The sequence below is a fragment of the Malania oleifera genome, chromosome 4 (genome assembly GCF_029873635.1).
Source record: "Malania oleifera isolate guangnan ecotype guangnan chromosome 4, ASM2987363v1, whole genome shotgun sequence".
NCBI classification, from domain to species: domain Eukaryota; kingdom Viridiplantae; phylum Streptophyta; class Magnoliopsida; order Santalales; family Ximeniaceae; genus Malania; species Malania oleifera.
The window spans coordinates 47,039,300-47,057,533 of NC_080420.1; the positions used below are offsets into that span (position 1 = coordinate 47,039,300).

Sequence of the window (18,234 nt, forward strand, 5' to 3'; positions counted from 1 at the left end):
AAAAGTCTTACGGACAAAAATACCCCCACTCACACAACCTAATTGTTGAAATAACCTATTTTCTAACAACATATTTCCTGCGAGTGTGGGGATCATAACATATACATCATTCTCAGTTCCCAAGTACCCAACAAGACATAGTTAACAATATAAGGAGAGAACTTCTCCTGACCAACATATGGAAGATGAACAAAACATGTACATCCAAGGACATGAGGCACAACAAACAACATCGATGGTGAGAGGGGAATTTGCCAAACTGGAGGGCATCAACAGCCAACAGGTTTGTAAGAAGAGCACAGTTCAAAAGGTTTTAGGAACTTGCATATGAAGGAGTAGAGATTGTGCAATGTCAAGTAAATGTCTATTTTTTCATTTAGCGACTACATTCTGAGGGGTATGTATAGAAGATGTGTGATGAATAATCCCTTTGCCAAGCAAAAGACTGAAGCTCATTTTCAACAAATTCAATTGCATTCAGGTTGTGGAGGCAGGTCATGCTGGAAGGTAATATAGATGGAGGCATGAGTCGCAATCATCAAGTCCTCTTTGAAGATTGAGTCATGGCAGCCATTAAGGAAGATAGGTGCTGTAGGTGTGGCAGTGCAATTCAGATGAAGAAGGCTAAGTTTCCGAAGTCAGCAGCAGTCGCTGTTAATCAGCTGGATCCAACGAGTCGTCAACCAGTCAGCAACCTCAGAAGGCTGCAATCTTCATCAACCAGTCAGATTTGCCTGAGAAGGTAGCTAGGGTACCATCGGAAGATTCATTCGTTTCAGAGGCTGCTAGGGCTGCATTCAGTGGGGAGGAAGTGAAGAGATATGGGCCGGAGGTACGATTCTTGTTTTGGACCTCGCACAACTAATTGATAAGAAGGGTATTTCTTTTTTTATATAAACTGGGTCATTTACTCAAGCAAACCCAAGACTTAGGTTTATCTAAGTTGGGCTCTAATGAGGTGCGTCTAGACGTGGTTCTCATCCCTTAGGTTCTACTTAGAAGGTAAACAGTGAAGTTCAGAATGCTGGACAGGGAAACAGGGAATCAGACAAGTCAGAACCGAGTTTGAAGAACAGGAAGGACCAGTTTTCCGTCCTTAGAGCTCAGGAAACAAGCAGTGGAAAGGAGAAGATTAGACTTCAAGTTCAGAGTCCAGCACTCCCAACTTCATGCCGGGCTGATCAAACTCTGGTACATACCCAGAATATTAATAGCTCGGAACTATAATTAGACTTGTATTCAAAATGTTACAAGTCTAGAAGAGTGTTCAAAAAATGGGTAGGTAAGATGTAAAAATCCAGGAGCAATTATGGGGGATATTGATGATATCTTGTGTTCGAATTTTGATCGATTTGAGGGTAGTGAGGCGTATGCTCACTGGAAGTTAGCTCAAATGGGCGCCAAGATGAGGAAGGTGTTTGATGAGAAGAGAGAAAATTCTGGTGTGACAGAAACAGCTTTTAAGGAGAGACTCTAGAGGATAACTTAGCATAGTAGAAGACTCTCTTACAAAGAAGGAGGTCAGGTGCAGCAATATGGGTATGCTTCTAATTCTTGCAACAAAGAGGGATTTATCTTATGTTCATCCTGCCACATGGGAAGGTTTGGAGGGAGTGCCTATTTTTGAAAATGATGGTTCAGTCAACAATTCACAGCGTAGGGATGGAATATTTGCCCACTTCTGAGGACATTCCTCAGGAGGATTTGGAAGCTCGAGATCGTTGGATTTCAAGTTGACTGATATTGGAGGATATGAGGTTCTCGTGGATGGTGACAAAAGTTGAAAATTGAATGGTCAAATAGAATTAGCAAATTTGAAGAGTTTGGTAAATTATGATAGAAAGGGTCAAAACGGGGTTTTCTTGGTTTTTTCTAGTTTCATGGCGATCTTCAGTTTCGTGCCTTGGTGCGATGGCAAGTGCCTCCGCCTTGGTACGGGGGTGGTCTCGGGTTCGAGACTTGGGAGCGGCCTCTCCAAAAATGGGGGTAAGGCTTGCCAACATCCACCTCTCCCAGACCCCACTCAAAGTGGGAGCCTTGTGCACTGGGTATGGCTTTTTTTTTTTTTTTTTTTTTTTCTGTTTTTTCGGTGGACTCCTTGTCCCCACACGTTGTACCTTCTTTTTTCTCTATCTAATATACTTTCTTTTATTATCAAAAGAAATACCAATGCCAAGCTGCAAATTGACTAAATACATTTAAAAGTTCAGACCTATCTTTTTAACAAATAGATCCAGGTCATGTGTGAAAAATCATCCAAAAAAGACAAAATATTGATGACCAGTCAAATTTTGAACTCTACATGGGCCTCAAATATTTGAATGAATAAGAAAAAACAATGATTTATTACAAGACCTGGCTCTAACAGGAAAAGATGCCTAATGTGCTTTCCCAGCTAACATGCAGATCGCTCAAACAAGAAGCAGACTTGAACGTGGGAAAAACTAGTCTTAGTTGTAGTCTTAGTTGTTGAAGGGATGGATGGCCCAAACAAGCATGCCACTAATCCAGAGAAACAGTATAGTAGAAATTGAGGAAGTTGTATGATAAAAACTGGATCCATCATGACCACCATCAAAATGGTGCAGGTCATCCTTCTCAAGCCCTCCACCAATCCTGTTCTTCCTCTGGAGATCCTAATTAACACCATGAGAAGGAACCATATGTCACAGAACAGCTATGAGAGTTACGAGATTCGGTTAATTGACTAACTGACAACAAGTTCAAGGGAAATTTAGGCACATATTAACACAAAGGAGATAGAACTTGAAGTAATCAAGAGAATATTGCCACATCCAAAAACCAGTGCAACCAAACTGTAAGAGTAACCTTAAGAGTATAAAGTAGCGGGATTGAAGGACCAAAACAAATTCAGACGTCCTATCATATGCCCATGGTGAGCAGAATGAAGAGGCTAGAAGCCCAGGTGTACATAAATGTGCTACAGTAGCACTAGAAGTAGAATATTGAGTTTGAAGTTGTTGAACCATGAAAATAATATTGTTAAACTCCTCTTGGTTTATGGTGGATGATGTACTCAACTCCCCAGACTGGCCAAGTGCATTTGAAATGAGAACAATAGAATCACCCTTGGCAAGAGACTTATTTGCCCGTCAATTTCACAAGGAGATCCCAACATCAATCAATAATATGATTGTTCTTGCCACAATGTGTGCAAATGCAAGAATTGTCACGAAGAACTCCGTATCCTAATACACTATCACTGCCAATACACTATCACTAACATCGCCACAATGCAAACCTCATCGTCCTCCAAAACTTCCCCTATCACTGTTTAGATGCAGTAACCATGGCTGAATTATCACAAGAAAAAACTTGAGAAGAAGTTAGGCAGCGCATACTAGGAGGAATTACTTGACGATAAAAACAAGGCAGACCACAACAAAGCACTGTAGGCACTTCATAGACATCCTCACAGCAGCTACAAGCATTATGGCTGGAAGCAAGAGCGGGCAAGAAGAGTCATCTAACAGCAATCAAAAGCAACCAGCAACTAATACAAAATTCAAGCAACAAATCACAAACACATGCAGCATCAAAACAGCATCTTCATACGACAACCATCCAGCAAACAACAAACAGCAAACAGCAGCCGCATACCAAAAACAGATTAAAAAACTTCACATTAGCATATTACCATGGATGCACACAGTGTTGAGAATTCCACTTGTGATGTTCGTCCCACATTGGAAAAAGTGAGTATTTGATAGGTGCTTATATACATGGTGTAGCCCAAGACCCAATAGGCTTAAGCTTTTGGGTCAAGTTGGTACTCACACATGTGTATCAAGCATACCTTTAGACTCATCCAGTGATAACAAGTGGTATCAGAGCTAACGGTTCATAACTCTGGGTGTAAGAGTGTGTGACCAAGGCTAAAAAGGATCATCTAAGCTGCCAAGATGGACCCAAATCGGGTCAAAACGTGGAAGGTAGGATTGGTTTGGAGGCGCCATTTGTAATACAATCCGAGACACGTAAGACGGCCCACTTGAGCAAACTGTTGGAGAATTTGTCCCGTAAAGGAGATGACTTCCGTTCAAGGGGGAGCAGTTGAAACTCACATGTGGTGGAGCTTCCGTTCAAGGGGGGGCAGTAGGAACTCACAAGTGAGGGGGAGATTGTTTAGAATTCCACTTGTGAAGTTCGTCCCACATTGGAAAAAGTGAGTATTTGATGGGTGTTTATATACATGGTATAGCCCAAGACCCAATAGGCTTAAGCTTTTGGGTCAAGTTGGTGCTCACCCATGTGTATCAAGCATACCTTTGGAATCCTCCAGTGATAACACACAGCATCCTACCAAGGATGCTGCACAGCCTAACTGAGAGGAATAGCATCCCTAAACGACTCTCAAACCAACTAGAATATCATATTTGAGAACAGATTAAGGGAAGACTTGAGAAAAAATGAGAAACAAAGTCTTAAGGACAAAAATATCCCCACTCACACAACCTATTTACTGAAATAACATATTCTCTTTTGATAGTACTCAAATGTCTAGGGGAGAGAGATAAAGATAATACCCAACTTGAATGCTAAAACCTACTCCACAATAATAGAAATGATGCTACAACAACCCCACCAACTCCTCTACATATAATGCATCCACCTGGAAGCATCTATCTCTAGCTTGCTCTTTGCACAAGTTTTTAGAGTTGTTTGATATGTGTTGGAACCAGATCACATGCCGCGTAATATATTAGCTAAACAGAAATGCTATTGGGTCATATAAGAGGTAATTGAAAGAGCATGCATACCTGTGGTAGGCTCGTCAACGAATATAACAGATGGACTTGCAATTAGTTCACAGGCCAAGGATAAACGTTTTTTTTCACCACCACTAATTCCACGAACTTTTGCATCACCAACATTGGAATCAGCACAACTGACCTTTTTAAGAAAGAAAATAAACAAATAAACACAGAAAATGGAAAGAGAATCAAAAAAGGCTTATGGCTCCATTCAGATCAAAGATTGTTTTTCAGTAAAGGAATGGGATAAAAAGTAATAAGGAAATTCATTTCCATTGTATTCTCTCTCATTTTTTGTAGTCTATTTTTTGTTTCCAACTATTCTAATAATGCAAGCAGTATTAGCATGATTCTCTTATCAAAAAACACACATTATGTCTTCCTAAACTACAACAGAGACCCACCATATTTGCACTAATAAATTACTGTGTGAATAGAAATAAAACAAAAAAAAATTTGAAATTTAGAACAAGAACTAAGAATTCACAAAAAAGGACAACAAACATAAGGCAAAGACAAACACCACACATGATTTTGCTTCCCCAAGTGGGAGATTCCAGATAAGACTTTGCACTAAAAATCCAATAACCTAAAGGGAAGCCAACCTTACCAAGCCTAACTTGAACAAAAGATTGTTCACATATTCGTCTCTCTCTTCCATGGAAAGTATCACCGGAAGCTGAAGTTCAGCAGCAACATTCAGTGTTTCCCTCACAGTTAGCTGTGAGAAGAAAAGGTCCTCCTGCCTAACATAAGCAAACCTGCAATAATAACAACAGCCGATGAAAAGAGTGGTGATATGTTTTCAGCAATCCTTTGACAAAATGAGAGTAAAGAGAATTTGCCTAAGCCAAACATACTTGCAAGCTTGCTTTGAAGCAGGCTGTCCATTGACCTCCAAAAGGCCCGATAAATGCAATCGGGACGATGCCACTAACTGACCCGCCAGAACATTAAGCAGTGTTGTTTTTCCTGATCCAGATGGCCCCATAATTGCTAGCAATCTTCCGGGTTTTGCCTCTCCGCTCACATTTTTAAGCAGAAACCGCACCTAGGGACCACAACAACATCAAATATTCTGCTTGATATCTATAAAATAAAGCAACTAATAGTACAAGAAGCTTTAAACGTTGTCTAAAATTTCTTTTGGTACTCATTGATTTTGACATGATCATACTTGATTTTAGACACGGAATAACATAGAATTAAATAACAGAAAAAACATAATTTACAAATAATACAACAGCGCGCCCATTAACCCCGCAATTAAGGCCATTAAAAGTTCAAACCAAATATTCAGACACAAAGAAGGGGAAAATTTTAGCTTAAGCTCAATTTCATTGCTGATAAAACAGATAAAAACAAATAATATAAAATTTTCAATAATATGTTCAATGACATTTATTGTCTATCGAGAAAGCAAAAATTCCATCACAGCTAAACAACCTGTACGAGTGTCGTTTCTCGAATTTCGAACAATGAAAAAATATAATGTTCACTATCTTAGTTTCTGGAAAACTCACTGATTTCGAGGATCTCTCGGAGAGGGAGCAGTTGATGTTGCGCCACTTGATAGTCACCGGGGCCACCTTTCCGGCAGCTTGAGTACCATTGCCGTCGCCATCTCCGGCTGCGCCGTCATTATCGTCATCCGCCTCGTTGTCCGGCAACAGAGCCGGCCCTGGGCCAGAGAAGAGGCGGAGCAGAACAGCTGCCGCCACAGCGGCCAGAAGCTGACCCAAGCCATTCCCGCCAAAATTCACAATCTGACCCACGACTTTCCCGCCGTGTACCACCATTATCTTCTACCTCCCTTTCTTGGTTCCTACGCAGCTCACTGTACAGACGAGAGATTTTATCAGCTCTTTACTTATTTGTTTTTTATTTTTATTTATCATTTATTGATTTTTGTGGAAATGAGCTGATAGCGTCAACGGAGTGTAAAGTGAGTCCAGCCACCCGGGAATGGCTCGATCGTCAATTAAACGGCGCTGTTTTAACGGTGTTCGTCATTGTTGTGGGAAAGATGTTTCCTGTATGGCGTGTGGTCGGTCGACCCAACCAAAGATTGAATTAAAATCAAAGCAGAAAAAAAGAAGTTAAGGTTGAGGTTGAATAAAATCTAAGGCTGTGGATTTAAGTATTTAATTTGAATTTGCATCAACTTAAACATAATTATATATAATTTTGTAATATATTTATTTAAATTTATTTAATTTAAGTTTAATATTAAAAAAATTGATGTGATCTATATGTTTTAGATACAAAATTTTACTGGAAATTACAATTATCATATTTTACAATAGTAATAGCAAAATTTGTGTCTTGAAAATTAAGATGAGAAAATTTTACGTGAAAATATAATTTGGTATTAAACAAGTGAGTAGGTACGGTTTTTGTGTATTCTTTATAATGAAAAATAAAAATTCCTCTTATTAGATATTATTGTGATATATGGCTCACATATTGAGTGAAAAGCATGCACAATGAGAAAACATGAAGGAAATCAAGGTACTAAGCAGCAAGTGAAATCATCAACAGATTTACTGTAACTATGAACGGTTTGACCCAAAATAGTCGATGAATTCTGCTACAGTTTGGCTTAAATTCAGAGATTTTACATTTTGTCTAAAATTGTCAACAGTATTGTTGACTTTTTAAGTTTGATCTCTGTTTTGATGCTGACAAAACACAAGTATCTTATGTGTATACTTATTTGTGAAAAGGTGTATAATTCAGAACACACATAAAGGAAAGAAAAAATGAAAGCATAAAGAACTTAAAAAACAAATATTGTCCGACGTATTCTATGGAAGATTGAAGAACAAAGAAGAAAAAAAAAGGAATATATTTCTAATTCTAATTGCATTTAGTTTTTATATTTAATATGTAATAATGCAGGTCTATATGATTGCAAAGCTCAGAATGACCATAAATTAACCTTAGAGCATCCAACACTTTCATGAAAAATCATTTTCACGAAAACTAAAAATTCATACAAAAGGGTTTAAATCACTTTGGGTCATAAATAGGGCTAATATCATGTTTTAACTGAGCCCAGCCGACCGGCCACTTCAAAGCTTAAACGCCCCAGGCGACTGACCATGTTTTCAGGGTTAAAATGTAATTTTGTTCAAACTCAGCCAATCGACCCTAAAAAGAACTAGAGATACCCAGCCAACCGACCTTCATTTTTTTTGCTAGATTTGGACGCCTCGGCCAACTGGCCATTTAGTTCAAAAGGCTCTTAGCCAATCGACCTTCAAGGGTTAGCTGACCAAACCTTGGCTCGAGTTGGTGTTTCTTGCGGTTTGGAAAATCGCCTGAGGTCAGCCGACCGACAATTTCCTCAACCGACCAAGCCTCTTAGAAAATTCAAATTTTAGTTGTGCAGCCGATCGCCAAATTCCATAGTCAACCGACCTTGCCCAAAAATTTGAATTTTAGTTTGAGGTCAGCCGACCGGTGAAGCCCATGGTCGACTGAACCTCTCGCATTTGGGCAATTTCCAGTGTTAAACACAATTAATTTTGTAATTAAACAAATCTAGAAATACCCTCCGTGTCCCTTAACGGTCAAAATTTTCAGAAATCTATATATACCCCCTTCATAAGCTTAATTAGTAGCTTTGATTAGCTAAAAATTCTCTCAAATATTTTGGGCTATTTTTTTATCAAAGTTCCCTCATACTTATTCTTTTGCAAAATCTTTTTGGGGTAAATCTTTATACTCTCTCTTACTTTCTTTCCTTTCATTCATTTGAAAAATCTTTTTGAAATAGAGCATTTTATTTGAGCATTTATTTTATTCAAGAACATTTACTCTCACACAAGCTTTGATTTTTGAAACCCAACTTTGAGAGTAAGTTTAAGGTTCCTCCCATATATTTTCTTGATAATTATTCTTGGGGAAACTTGTTATTACCTTTGAATCTTTGCACATCTATTACAAGATTCAAAAGCTCATTTTGTATTTATTGCAAAAACACTTTTGAGCATAAATCTTAGTTTCTCCAAACATGTTTATTGCAAATCTTTGTTGGATAAAATATTTATTACATATTAGATCTTTAAAACTCTTGTTGCATATTTCACTTCACATCAAAGATCATACATATTGGTTTTTGCAAAAATCATCTTAAGGGCAAAACCCTAGGTTCTCCTATTATTCCTTGAAAAAAAATTTTTGGGAAAAATTTTTTTATTGGGGTCAAATCTTTGAGTATTCATCATATACATTATTTTCAAAGATTGAAAATATTATTGAGAAAATCACCAAACTCTATTGAGCTTTATTTCACATCATACGAGAGTGCATTGTGCTTCAATTTGTACATCTTTGCTTATTTTAGAAGCAATTTGTTTGTACAAAAAATATTATTATCATTGTATTTCAGGTGAGGCCTGAAAAGGGAGACTCACCCTGTAAGGAGTCTCGGTTTGGCTCAAACCCGGTTAGGTGAGCTAGGAGGTGCACCATCCTGTAAAGTGTGTATGACTTGATTCTGCCTGAAAAGTGAACCGAGGTGTCTCTACCTCGTAAGAAGAACTGGTTGTGGCTTAGTCTTGTAATTGAGTTGAGGTGACTTCGCCTCATAAGGAGTACTGGTATTGGCTCAACCCTGTAATTGAGAGGCAGGGATGTAGGCTAGTTTGGCCGAATCTCGATAAAAATATTGTGTCTCTCTCTTTTGGTTATTTATCTTTCCTACACATGTATGTTTATATTTGACTTACTGTGAATGATGTGCATGATTTATATATTTCCATATATTGTCATTTGAATTGGTAAATACTTAGAGAGACCCTAAGTTGAGTTATTATGATTGTAGATCTTAAAATAGAGATAAATTGACCTAAACAGTTTAAAATTTCCAATTCACCCCCTCTTATTGGGAATACACCATTCCTCTCAATTGGTATCAGAGCCCGATTGTAATAAGCTTAACCGTTCTTTGCATAAAAATTGCAAGGGCTTATGTTTGGTGTATCCCTGTTTTGAGGGTTAATCCTTTGCATATCCTCCACTATTTTTATTGTGTAAATTTTACTGTTTGGAAATTGAAAATTATTTTTGTAAAATCAATTGTTTGGAGGATTTGGAAAGTGATTGTTAAATAATTTTTTTATCCCAATGAAAATGATTTAAAAAATGCATAGTTTTTCCCAAACCTGAAAATGAATTGAAAGTGCATGACATGAATTTAATACATTTCAATTGAGTGCCATGCATATGTTTCTTTGGTGCCTTAGCTACTAATGTTTTTAAAGAGTTTATGGCTTATAGTAGTACTAAGGAAATTTGGGAACATAAGAGGTATGGAAAGACCAAGAGAGAGGAGAACGTCACTCTGAGTTTAAACGATTAAGGAGTAAAATGTAAAGATATAACTATCTTCCTTCTATTTTATTGGTTCATTCATGTCATGATTCATAATGCATATATTGTGTTAAATTTTGTATAGATCATGTGATATTAGTATGTCATCTTATTAGAAGCCAAATAGGAACATTTTTTTAATACTCATAAGATTTTTTTTAGGATATATTATATAAGGGGTAATGATGATCAAATGCTTAAATAGTTTCTTGTGCTTAAAATTCCAAATCCTAGTGTATACTATTGTTATATAAAGAACTATAGAAAAGCTAGCCATGTTAAAAAGTTTCATTGATATGCCCAATCAAGGTTATATATATATATCTCTTTTAATTGGGTATTATACGATTATAATGGCTATAGCATAAGTAATTCATAAATCCCATTTTAATGGACAAAGGAGCTTTATCAATACAAATAATTTTTAATGTTATATATATTCTTAAATTTAAAAATCTTAAATATAGCATAATATGTCCATCACATAACATTGAGTTTTGTATAATCCTAAACTCATCATTGAGCTTAAATGATTAATCATTTTCAAATGCTAAATTAAATCTAAGAAATTCTTAAGCTCATCCCCTTATCAGAAAATCTTAGTTATGCCAAATACTGCTAATTGAATATATAATTCCTTAGCTGCATAACTGAGGGGGAGTAGGAAATTTAAAATGTCATCTAATAATCTCTTTATTGTGATGTGCTTAATTTTAGAAATATATTATTATTTCATAATGAATGATTTGTCTTTGAACTACTAATCACTATCCATAAATCGTGTAATGTTTAAATTCTTTGATGGATAGTTAATTATACTTATTGCTCTGAATGTTTATTGTCTATTTTTTGCTTAAAGATTAATTTTACTTTATGGACAAATATTCTATTATATTGAATTGCATGCTTTGACTGAATGTCACCTATATGGCTGATGCAGGGATGTGAATTGCATGTTGATAGATATTCTAGGTTGTCGCATGCTTAAATTGTATTACTTGTTGAAAACAACTAGGTTTTAGGTGCATGAATTTTTTGGAAATATTCTATTTACAGATGGTATGTTGTCGAAATTTCATTAAATCTTTCCCAAATAGTCAAAAGTCCATGAATCATGCACTAAGATGATTATGTTATAGTGCATGCTGAAATAATTTTTGAAAAGGATGAGTGAATGATAAAGGAATATTAATTTTCATCATTAGTTGAAAACGCATGCAAAATAATTTAACAAGTTAGTATATGTTGAATCCTTAATGCTATATGCCAAATTGAAAAACATGTTCAATTTTAATCATCCTTGATTTTTCCTATAATGTTTTAAATTATGCAAATTCTTTAAGTCTAGAAAATCTAATTCATGGACACCATTCGGTCCAAATTTCTAGGTTATGAACTTCATGTTGGACCCAAATATTTAATAATCACATCATAAATTTCAAGTCCATGTAACTAGGGAAAATGCATAACATATGGGGAGTTTTTATGTCACACACACTCATTGAGTATTTTGAGTTGTGTTCTTTTTTAACCCCCAATTGCGAATTATTGTATAATTTTTTAGTATAGCCTTGATTGGCTATCAAGTGCTGAATTAAAATGCAATATGCAGTGAATGTGTGTTGAATGATTAGGTTCTCTTGCATGCTAAATTTTGTTATAAAGGATGAACATATATTGAATGTGCTTAAATGAAATTCATCCTTGATCGTAAATGCACATATGTGTGCTTGAGAATATACAGGGGAGCTTAAGTCTCATCCTTAAGAAAAATGATTAAATTCACCTGCCCCATGGACTCATTTGCTTCATAATGGCTATTGTTTTTGTTTTTGAGTCCGAAGGCTTTTCTGAATACCTTGAACATCATATCCCGTCTCTACTAAATCAATCTTTGATATGGATTGTTCATGGTATGGTTGAACACCTTGCATGACTTAGTGTTAATTTTCTAAAGCATGTGTGTTTTATAGAAAATACCCTACTGGTTGGTTAAAATGCTTGATCCATAACTAATAGAATTATTTTAATGATCTAAAATGTTTGCTTATATTGCTATAATGAATTTTTCACAATTAGTATCAGGATAAGTAGCTAATTGCATCTAAGTTAGGTTTTGAATCGACAAGGAGAGCTTTTAAACTCAAAATCCTATCTTGTGTGCTCACCCACATTTTTTGCTTAGATCTATTTTGAAATTTTTCTATCTGGCTTATGTATTTGAAAGCATGATGATTTTAGTGAAAATCTTAAGTGATAACTTGTTACTTGCGACAATCTTTTGAAATTTGCCATATGATCCTACCTTGAACTTTCTTATTTTTAGGATCGATATGGTTGGTTTTCCTAGGTTTTTGTTGAAATGCTCTATGCTTAAATGTTAAACCAGAAAAACAATGCTTGCCTAAACTTTGTGTTAAAGTTTCTTTTTCAACAAGCATAATCCCTAATAGTTATTATGAATCATAAGGGAATATATATCTACTTATTTATAGATATATATTTATTTATATATATGTATATATTTATCTTTTTTGGCAAGAAATGATTTTACATGAGGCATATCTTATTTTTTGCTAGAAAACTTAAATGCTTCATGACGCATGCTATCATTTAATATTCATTTAATTGTCGTGAAAATCAAAAGGCACTGCATGACTTGTTCATCGATTTTATATAAAATGCATGCGAACTAGTTAGAACGAATTTATTCTCAACCATATATTTGTTATCATATGTCGTGTGTTTTGAACTTAAATCTTTCATGAATCTTGTGTGTTGTTAAAAATTGCAATGGTTTGAGGATGTTTCTGGCCTAACCATGCTTATCACGTAAATTCTTTATCATTAAATGACTAGTAATATTGTTTTATGTGCATAAATGTCAAAAAGGGAGAAAGTTTTTTTAGTAAAAAAAAATTATTTTAAAAAGGGGGAGTTTCTCTTTTAAGCTAAGAAATATTTTTAATACTAACATGGTTTTATGCTTAGCTTGGCCCTTTTAATGATGCTAAAAGGGGGAGAGATTTACGAGCAAAATGCTAAAGTTTTTTTATGTGAGGGACAAATATAGGGGCAAATATCTGAGCCTAAATGTGCCTTAATGCAAAAACTAAGTGCATAATTCAAATTAATGTTTTCTTTTGTGAATATGCTTGAACTATATTATCTATATTTTACATTATGCATATTGTAAAGGGGAGCCTTTTTCAGGCTGAGCCCATTTTGCTCTATGTGTTTGTCATCATAAAAAATTGGGAGATTGTTGAATTTTTGAGTTTGATCCCTGTTTTGATGCTGATAAAGCACAAATATCTTATGTGTGTACTTAACATGCGAACAGGTATATAATTCAAAACACACATAAGGGAAAGGAAATATGGAAGCTTGAAGGACTTAAAGAACAAATATTGTCTGGCATATTCCATGGAAGATTGAAAAGTAAAGAAGAAAAGGAAGACATATATTTCTAATTCTAATTGGATTTAGTTTTTATATTTAGTCTGTAATAATGCAGGTCTTACACAATATGACTGCAAAGCTTAGAATGACTGGCCTTAGGGCACCCAACACTTTCATGAAATTTTTTTTCACAAAAACAAAAAATTCATACAAAAGGGTTTAAATCAGTTTGGGTCATAAACATGGCTAATATCATGTTTAAACTGAGCTTGGCCGATCGGCCACTTCAAAGCTTAAATTGTAGGGACCCGAACCCGGAAAAGAACATAAAATAAATAAAAGAAGGGAGAAATAGGGGAAGAGAAAATGTTGGAATTGGTGTATTCCCAAAAGGGGGTGAAATGGGTATTTTAAAATTTATTCCTAGGTTCAATTTAAATTCACATTCAGTATAGCTCAACCTAGGGTCAGTTTAAACAAATACTAATTACCCAATAAGAATTTAACTGAGCAGATAATCAAAGGAAGTATCGCAAGCTCAGTTTTTTCCAATCATTCAAAATAATAAAACATAAACATTCAAGTGCAGAAATTTAAATTGTGGAAATTAAAATCAGACACAAAAATTGTTATCGAGGTTCGGCCAACAATGTCTACGTCCCCACCTCAAGCTCACAAATAATAGGATTCCACTAAGTTGCTCACTTGCAGGTGGAGTGATATCGATTACAACACCTTACCAGGATGGTGCACCTAGTTCTTTTAACTGAGTTTGAACTAGTCCGGTGCTCTCCTAACCGAGTTAGAGCAGTTTGAGACTTTTCACAGGGCAAGTCTCCCTCTTCCTACCACACATAAGGAATATAACAAATAATAAAATTTGTGTACAAGGAAATGCTTCTACTACAAGCAGATGTGTACCAAAATAAGCACAATACTAACAATGCACTCAAGCATGATAAGGATTTATGCTCAGTAAAGTTTATGTGAATATGTGTATATTCCTCAAAAGATATATGAGATATGTGAGAGATAATGATCTTTGATTTAAAAATATTTTATATATATTAACAACTCTTCAAAGATCTAGTGCACATATAATATCTCTAAAAATATCTTGAAGTAAAGTGCAGGAAATATTAGATATTTCCTTTGAAAAAAATATATTTAGCAATAAGCACAAAATAGGCTTTTGAGTCTTGCAATGAAGATGAAAAAAGATTCCCAAGCAAGAAATGATTTCCTAACAAAAATTTACCAATTAAGTGAAATGGGAAATGCTCAAAGCACACTCAGATATATTTTTAAAATCAAATGAGTAAAAGTGTGTATACTTTAGAGAAGTATAATAAATAAGCACACAAGAATAAATATCAATCACTCTTCACTTTGCAATGTGTTTGCAAATGAAGAGGATGAAATTAATGCTCTCCTCTATGAATGATTTTCGCAAGTAAGAATGAAGGAGAGAATGTATATTATGCTTGAAAATTAAGAGAATATAACAATAAGAGTAAAATAATTTTTAGAGAGAATTTTCCTAATCAAATTGCTAATCTCATACTAATCAAGGCAAATGAAGGAGTATTTATAAGTTTCCCAAAAAATATAATCGTTGGGGATATAATGGAAATTTTGCAAAAGTTTAATTAAGAATTAACCCTAATTAACCGTGGTAAAACTTGCTGAACCCAAGAGGTTCGGTTGCCCGGTTCATAGGGTTGGTCGCCCGAACAGACACAAAGCTTATAATGGGTTTGGTTGGTTGAGAACAGGACCGGTCGGCCAAGCCAAGGCGAAAAACCAAACCTTCGTGAGTTTGGGTGCCAGGTCTAGGATTCGGTCTGCTGGTTCTTCAGATTTGGTCGACCAAGGCATTTTGAACTACAAGTTCAATCACCCGGGGACAATAGAAAAAATCAATTTTGAGGTTCAGTCGACCGTGGACACTATGTTCAAATTAGGATCAGTTGCCCGAGCTAAGTCAAAGTGTTGACTCTTTACACATACGGTTGATAAAGCCATTTTTAACTTCCTATGGTCGGTCGCCCAAATCCCTTTTAAAGTATGATTTAGGTCCAGATTTTGGTTGAAAGTTTCCATTGTTCATATAGGTATAACTTTTAAGATATAGGAGATTTGTCATGAGGTGCTTGGGAACCTAAAGTCAGTCTATGGCCTAGGCTTCTTACTTAAGCCCAAAAATCCGATGTCGGTCGACCGAAGTCTGTCTATGATCTTTTGATTTCCCTATGGTCGGACTATGGCCTTTGAGCATACAATTCTTATCATGCATGAGATGCAATTATTACAGACCAGAAAAACCAAATGCAATTACAATAAAATTAATTTTCTTCTTCTTTCTTCTTTTGCTCAACTGTCATTTCTTGGAAAACACCACATAATATAATCTTTAAGATCCATCTTGGCTTCCATTTTCCTATCTTTTATGTGTGATCTGAAATATGAACCTGTTCACATGCTAAATACACACATAAGTAACCTACGGTTTGTCATTATCAAAACTAGGGATCATACTCAAAAAGTTAACAAAAAGAAAAAGAGGAAATTGGTTTGGCAGGACCCCAAATAGTTGACAGTTTCACTGAGCTCAGGAAAAATCGTTGACGGTTACAAACAACCAAGAGCATTGAACTACCAAACCGTTGATGGTTTCAGAAACCCCAAGAAAACTGTTGACGGTTTTCCTCTGGGTAGGCTTACTTAAGTAGTAAGCAAGGTACTTTTATTTCATAATTTAAAATTCTCTATCTCTCTCTAACTTAGGTTTTTGGGACTCTCTCTCTCTACTCTCATTCTCTCACGTGGCTCTCTCTCTCTCTAAATTCACTCAGAGTCCGTCATCAGTCCCTGGTCATTTCTTCCTCTTCTCTCAGCTTGCTGGCTCACTTTCGGTGGCGAGTTCGGAAAGTTAGGGTTTTCGTTTGTAGAGCGTAATCGGCTTATTTTTTTAGGAACAAGTACGGGGATTAAGTTACGTCAGGTTTTTATTAAACTATGTTATATGTATGTATATTCATGATTTCAGTGGTGTTTCAAAATCCTAGCGTATAAAACTGAGTTTCTAAATATTGGATTTCCATACGATAAATTGTGAAGGATTTTGAACGGTTGAATTTGTGCATTTGTTATCATACACGTGAGTTGGGAAATAAAATGGGTGAGGGGTGATCATCTACATTTTTATAAAACCTATAACTATATATATATATATATATATATATATATGTGTGTGTGTGTGTGTGTGTGTGTGTGTGTTAAGTAATTGAACCATGGAGATGATTAGGCCCTGGTTTTCATCATACAAACTAAATATACTATGAGATATTTTCTTGGTTGTTTATCTGATTATGTTTTAATACTAAAATTGTGTGGCATGAGAATAATCTATATGACTTATTTCATAACTGAACCTGAGTATGGTTGTGAGAATATATCGTGAAATTGAGATCTATACTGGAATTGTTTATGGAAAATATGGGGTTTGATGTGACGAATTTATGCCGAGTTTTGATATGACGGTTGTATGCCGCGGTGTTGATATGACGACTGAAATTCGGGTTTTACATAACGACTGAATGTCAGGTTGTGTTATGACAGGTTTTCTACTGAGAGATGAAAATAAGATTTATATTATATTTTTTATTACTTAAATTGCATGATATGATTTAAGAACCCTGAGGATCAGTTGCATTGTGAGCACGATGTCGTTGCTAGTGAATTGTTTGGCTAGGTACAACCACACTGTAGTGGAAGTGTAGGTGGTTTCAGCCAGTTGGCCTACGAAGAGTTGTTGTACCTTCCCTAGGGTCTGGACCAGGAAGTGGTAAGACAATCAGACCTGCAGCTAAGCTTGCAGATGTCTGCAGACGTACTTGCAGATAGTTACTTTGACTTTGTTTGGGTTGATCACCGAGGCTAAGTCCAGCCTTTGGGTCGCACAACCCGTCATAGGGGTTAATCATGTCGTTTGTCCCAAGGGGTGTCTTCTATGCATATATGTGAATTTATGTAAACAACATTATCTATTAATCAAATTGGTTTATATTGTGGGAATGAATGTGTATTTTCAACTGTAGAGGTGTGAGTGCAATTCTGCAAATGCTATTTTTGGTTAAATAGAGAAATGAATATTTTTTTTATTCTACTAAAACTCATGTTGGCCACACCCTTGTCTTAACTTAATCCATCTTACTGAGAGGTGTCTCACCCCGATGATCATTGTACTTTTCAAGAAATACTAGAGATCGTGCTTAGCAAGCTAAAGGGGTTGAGTTTAGTTAGTCTAGTTTATGTACGTGGTTTGTATGGACGAAGTTGGCTTTTGTCTTTTATTTTTGGGTTGTAATATTAAGTGCTTGGAAACCCTTGTGGATTGTGGTAGTCTAGAACTCTGGTAATGTTTTGGAGAATGTTTAAATTATTTTTGCTACTTTTATATGATGATTATGGTATCAGGAATACACATATTACTAAAGTAGCACCCCGAGCCCCACGTGGTGGGTCGGGGCATTACAGGTGGTATTAGAGCCTAGGTTTTGCAGACTTTGATAGTTGATGATTACTAGAGTTATAGATGGAGATAAAATAGGAATAAGAGTTGGTAGATTAGGTTGGGTTTTGGTTTGGGAGCTTAAAGGCAGAGATCCTTTAATGG

General features: G+C 35.7%; 1 protein-coding gene across 1 annotated transcript in view; it reads right to left on the bottom strand.

The window, feature by feature from the left end:
• Positions 1 to 6,687, bottom strand: part of LOC131153494 (ABC transporter G family member 7) — a 63,339-nt gene extending 56,652 nt beyond the window's left edge. Inside the window, exons 1-4 of the mRNA XM_058105837.1 lie at positions 6,299 to 6,687; positions 5,636 to 5,826; positions 5,386 to 5,536; positions 4,782 to 4,914 (exon numbers count right to left, since the gene is read on the bottom strand). Of these exons, the coding sequence (XP_057961820.1) occupies positions 4,782 to 4,914; positions 5,386 to 5,536; positions 5,636 to 5,826; positions 6,299 to 6,574 (751 nt within the window). The 5' untranslated portion in view covers positions 6,575 to 6,687. The remainder of the gene's footprint in view (positions 1 to 4,781; positions 4,915 to 5,385; positions 5,537 to 5,635; positions 5,827 to 6,298) is intronic.
• Between the last annotated feature and the right edge of the window lie 11,547 nt (positions 6,688 to 18,234).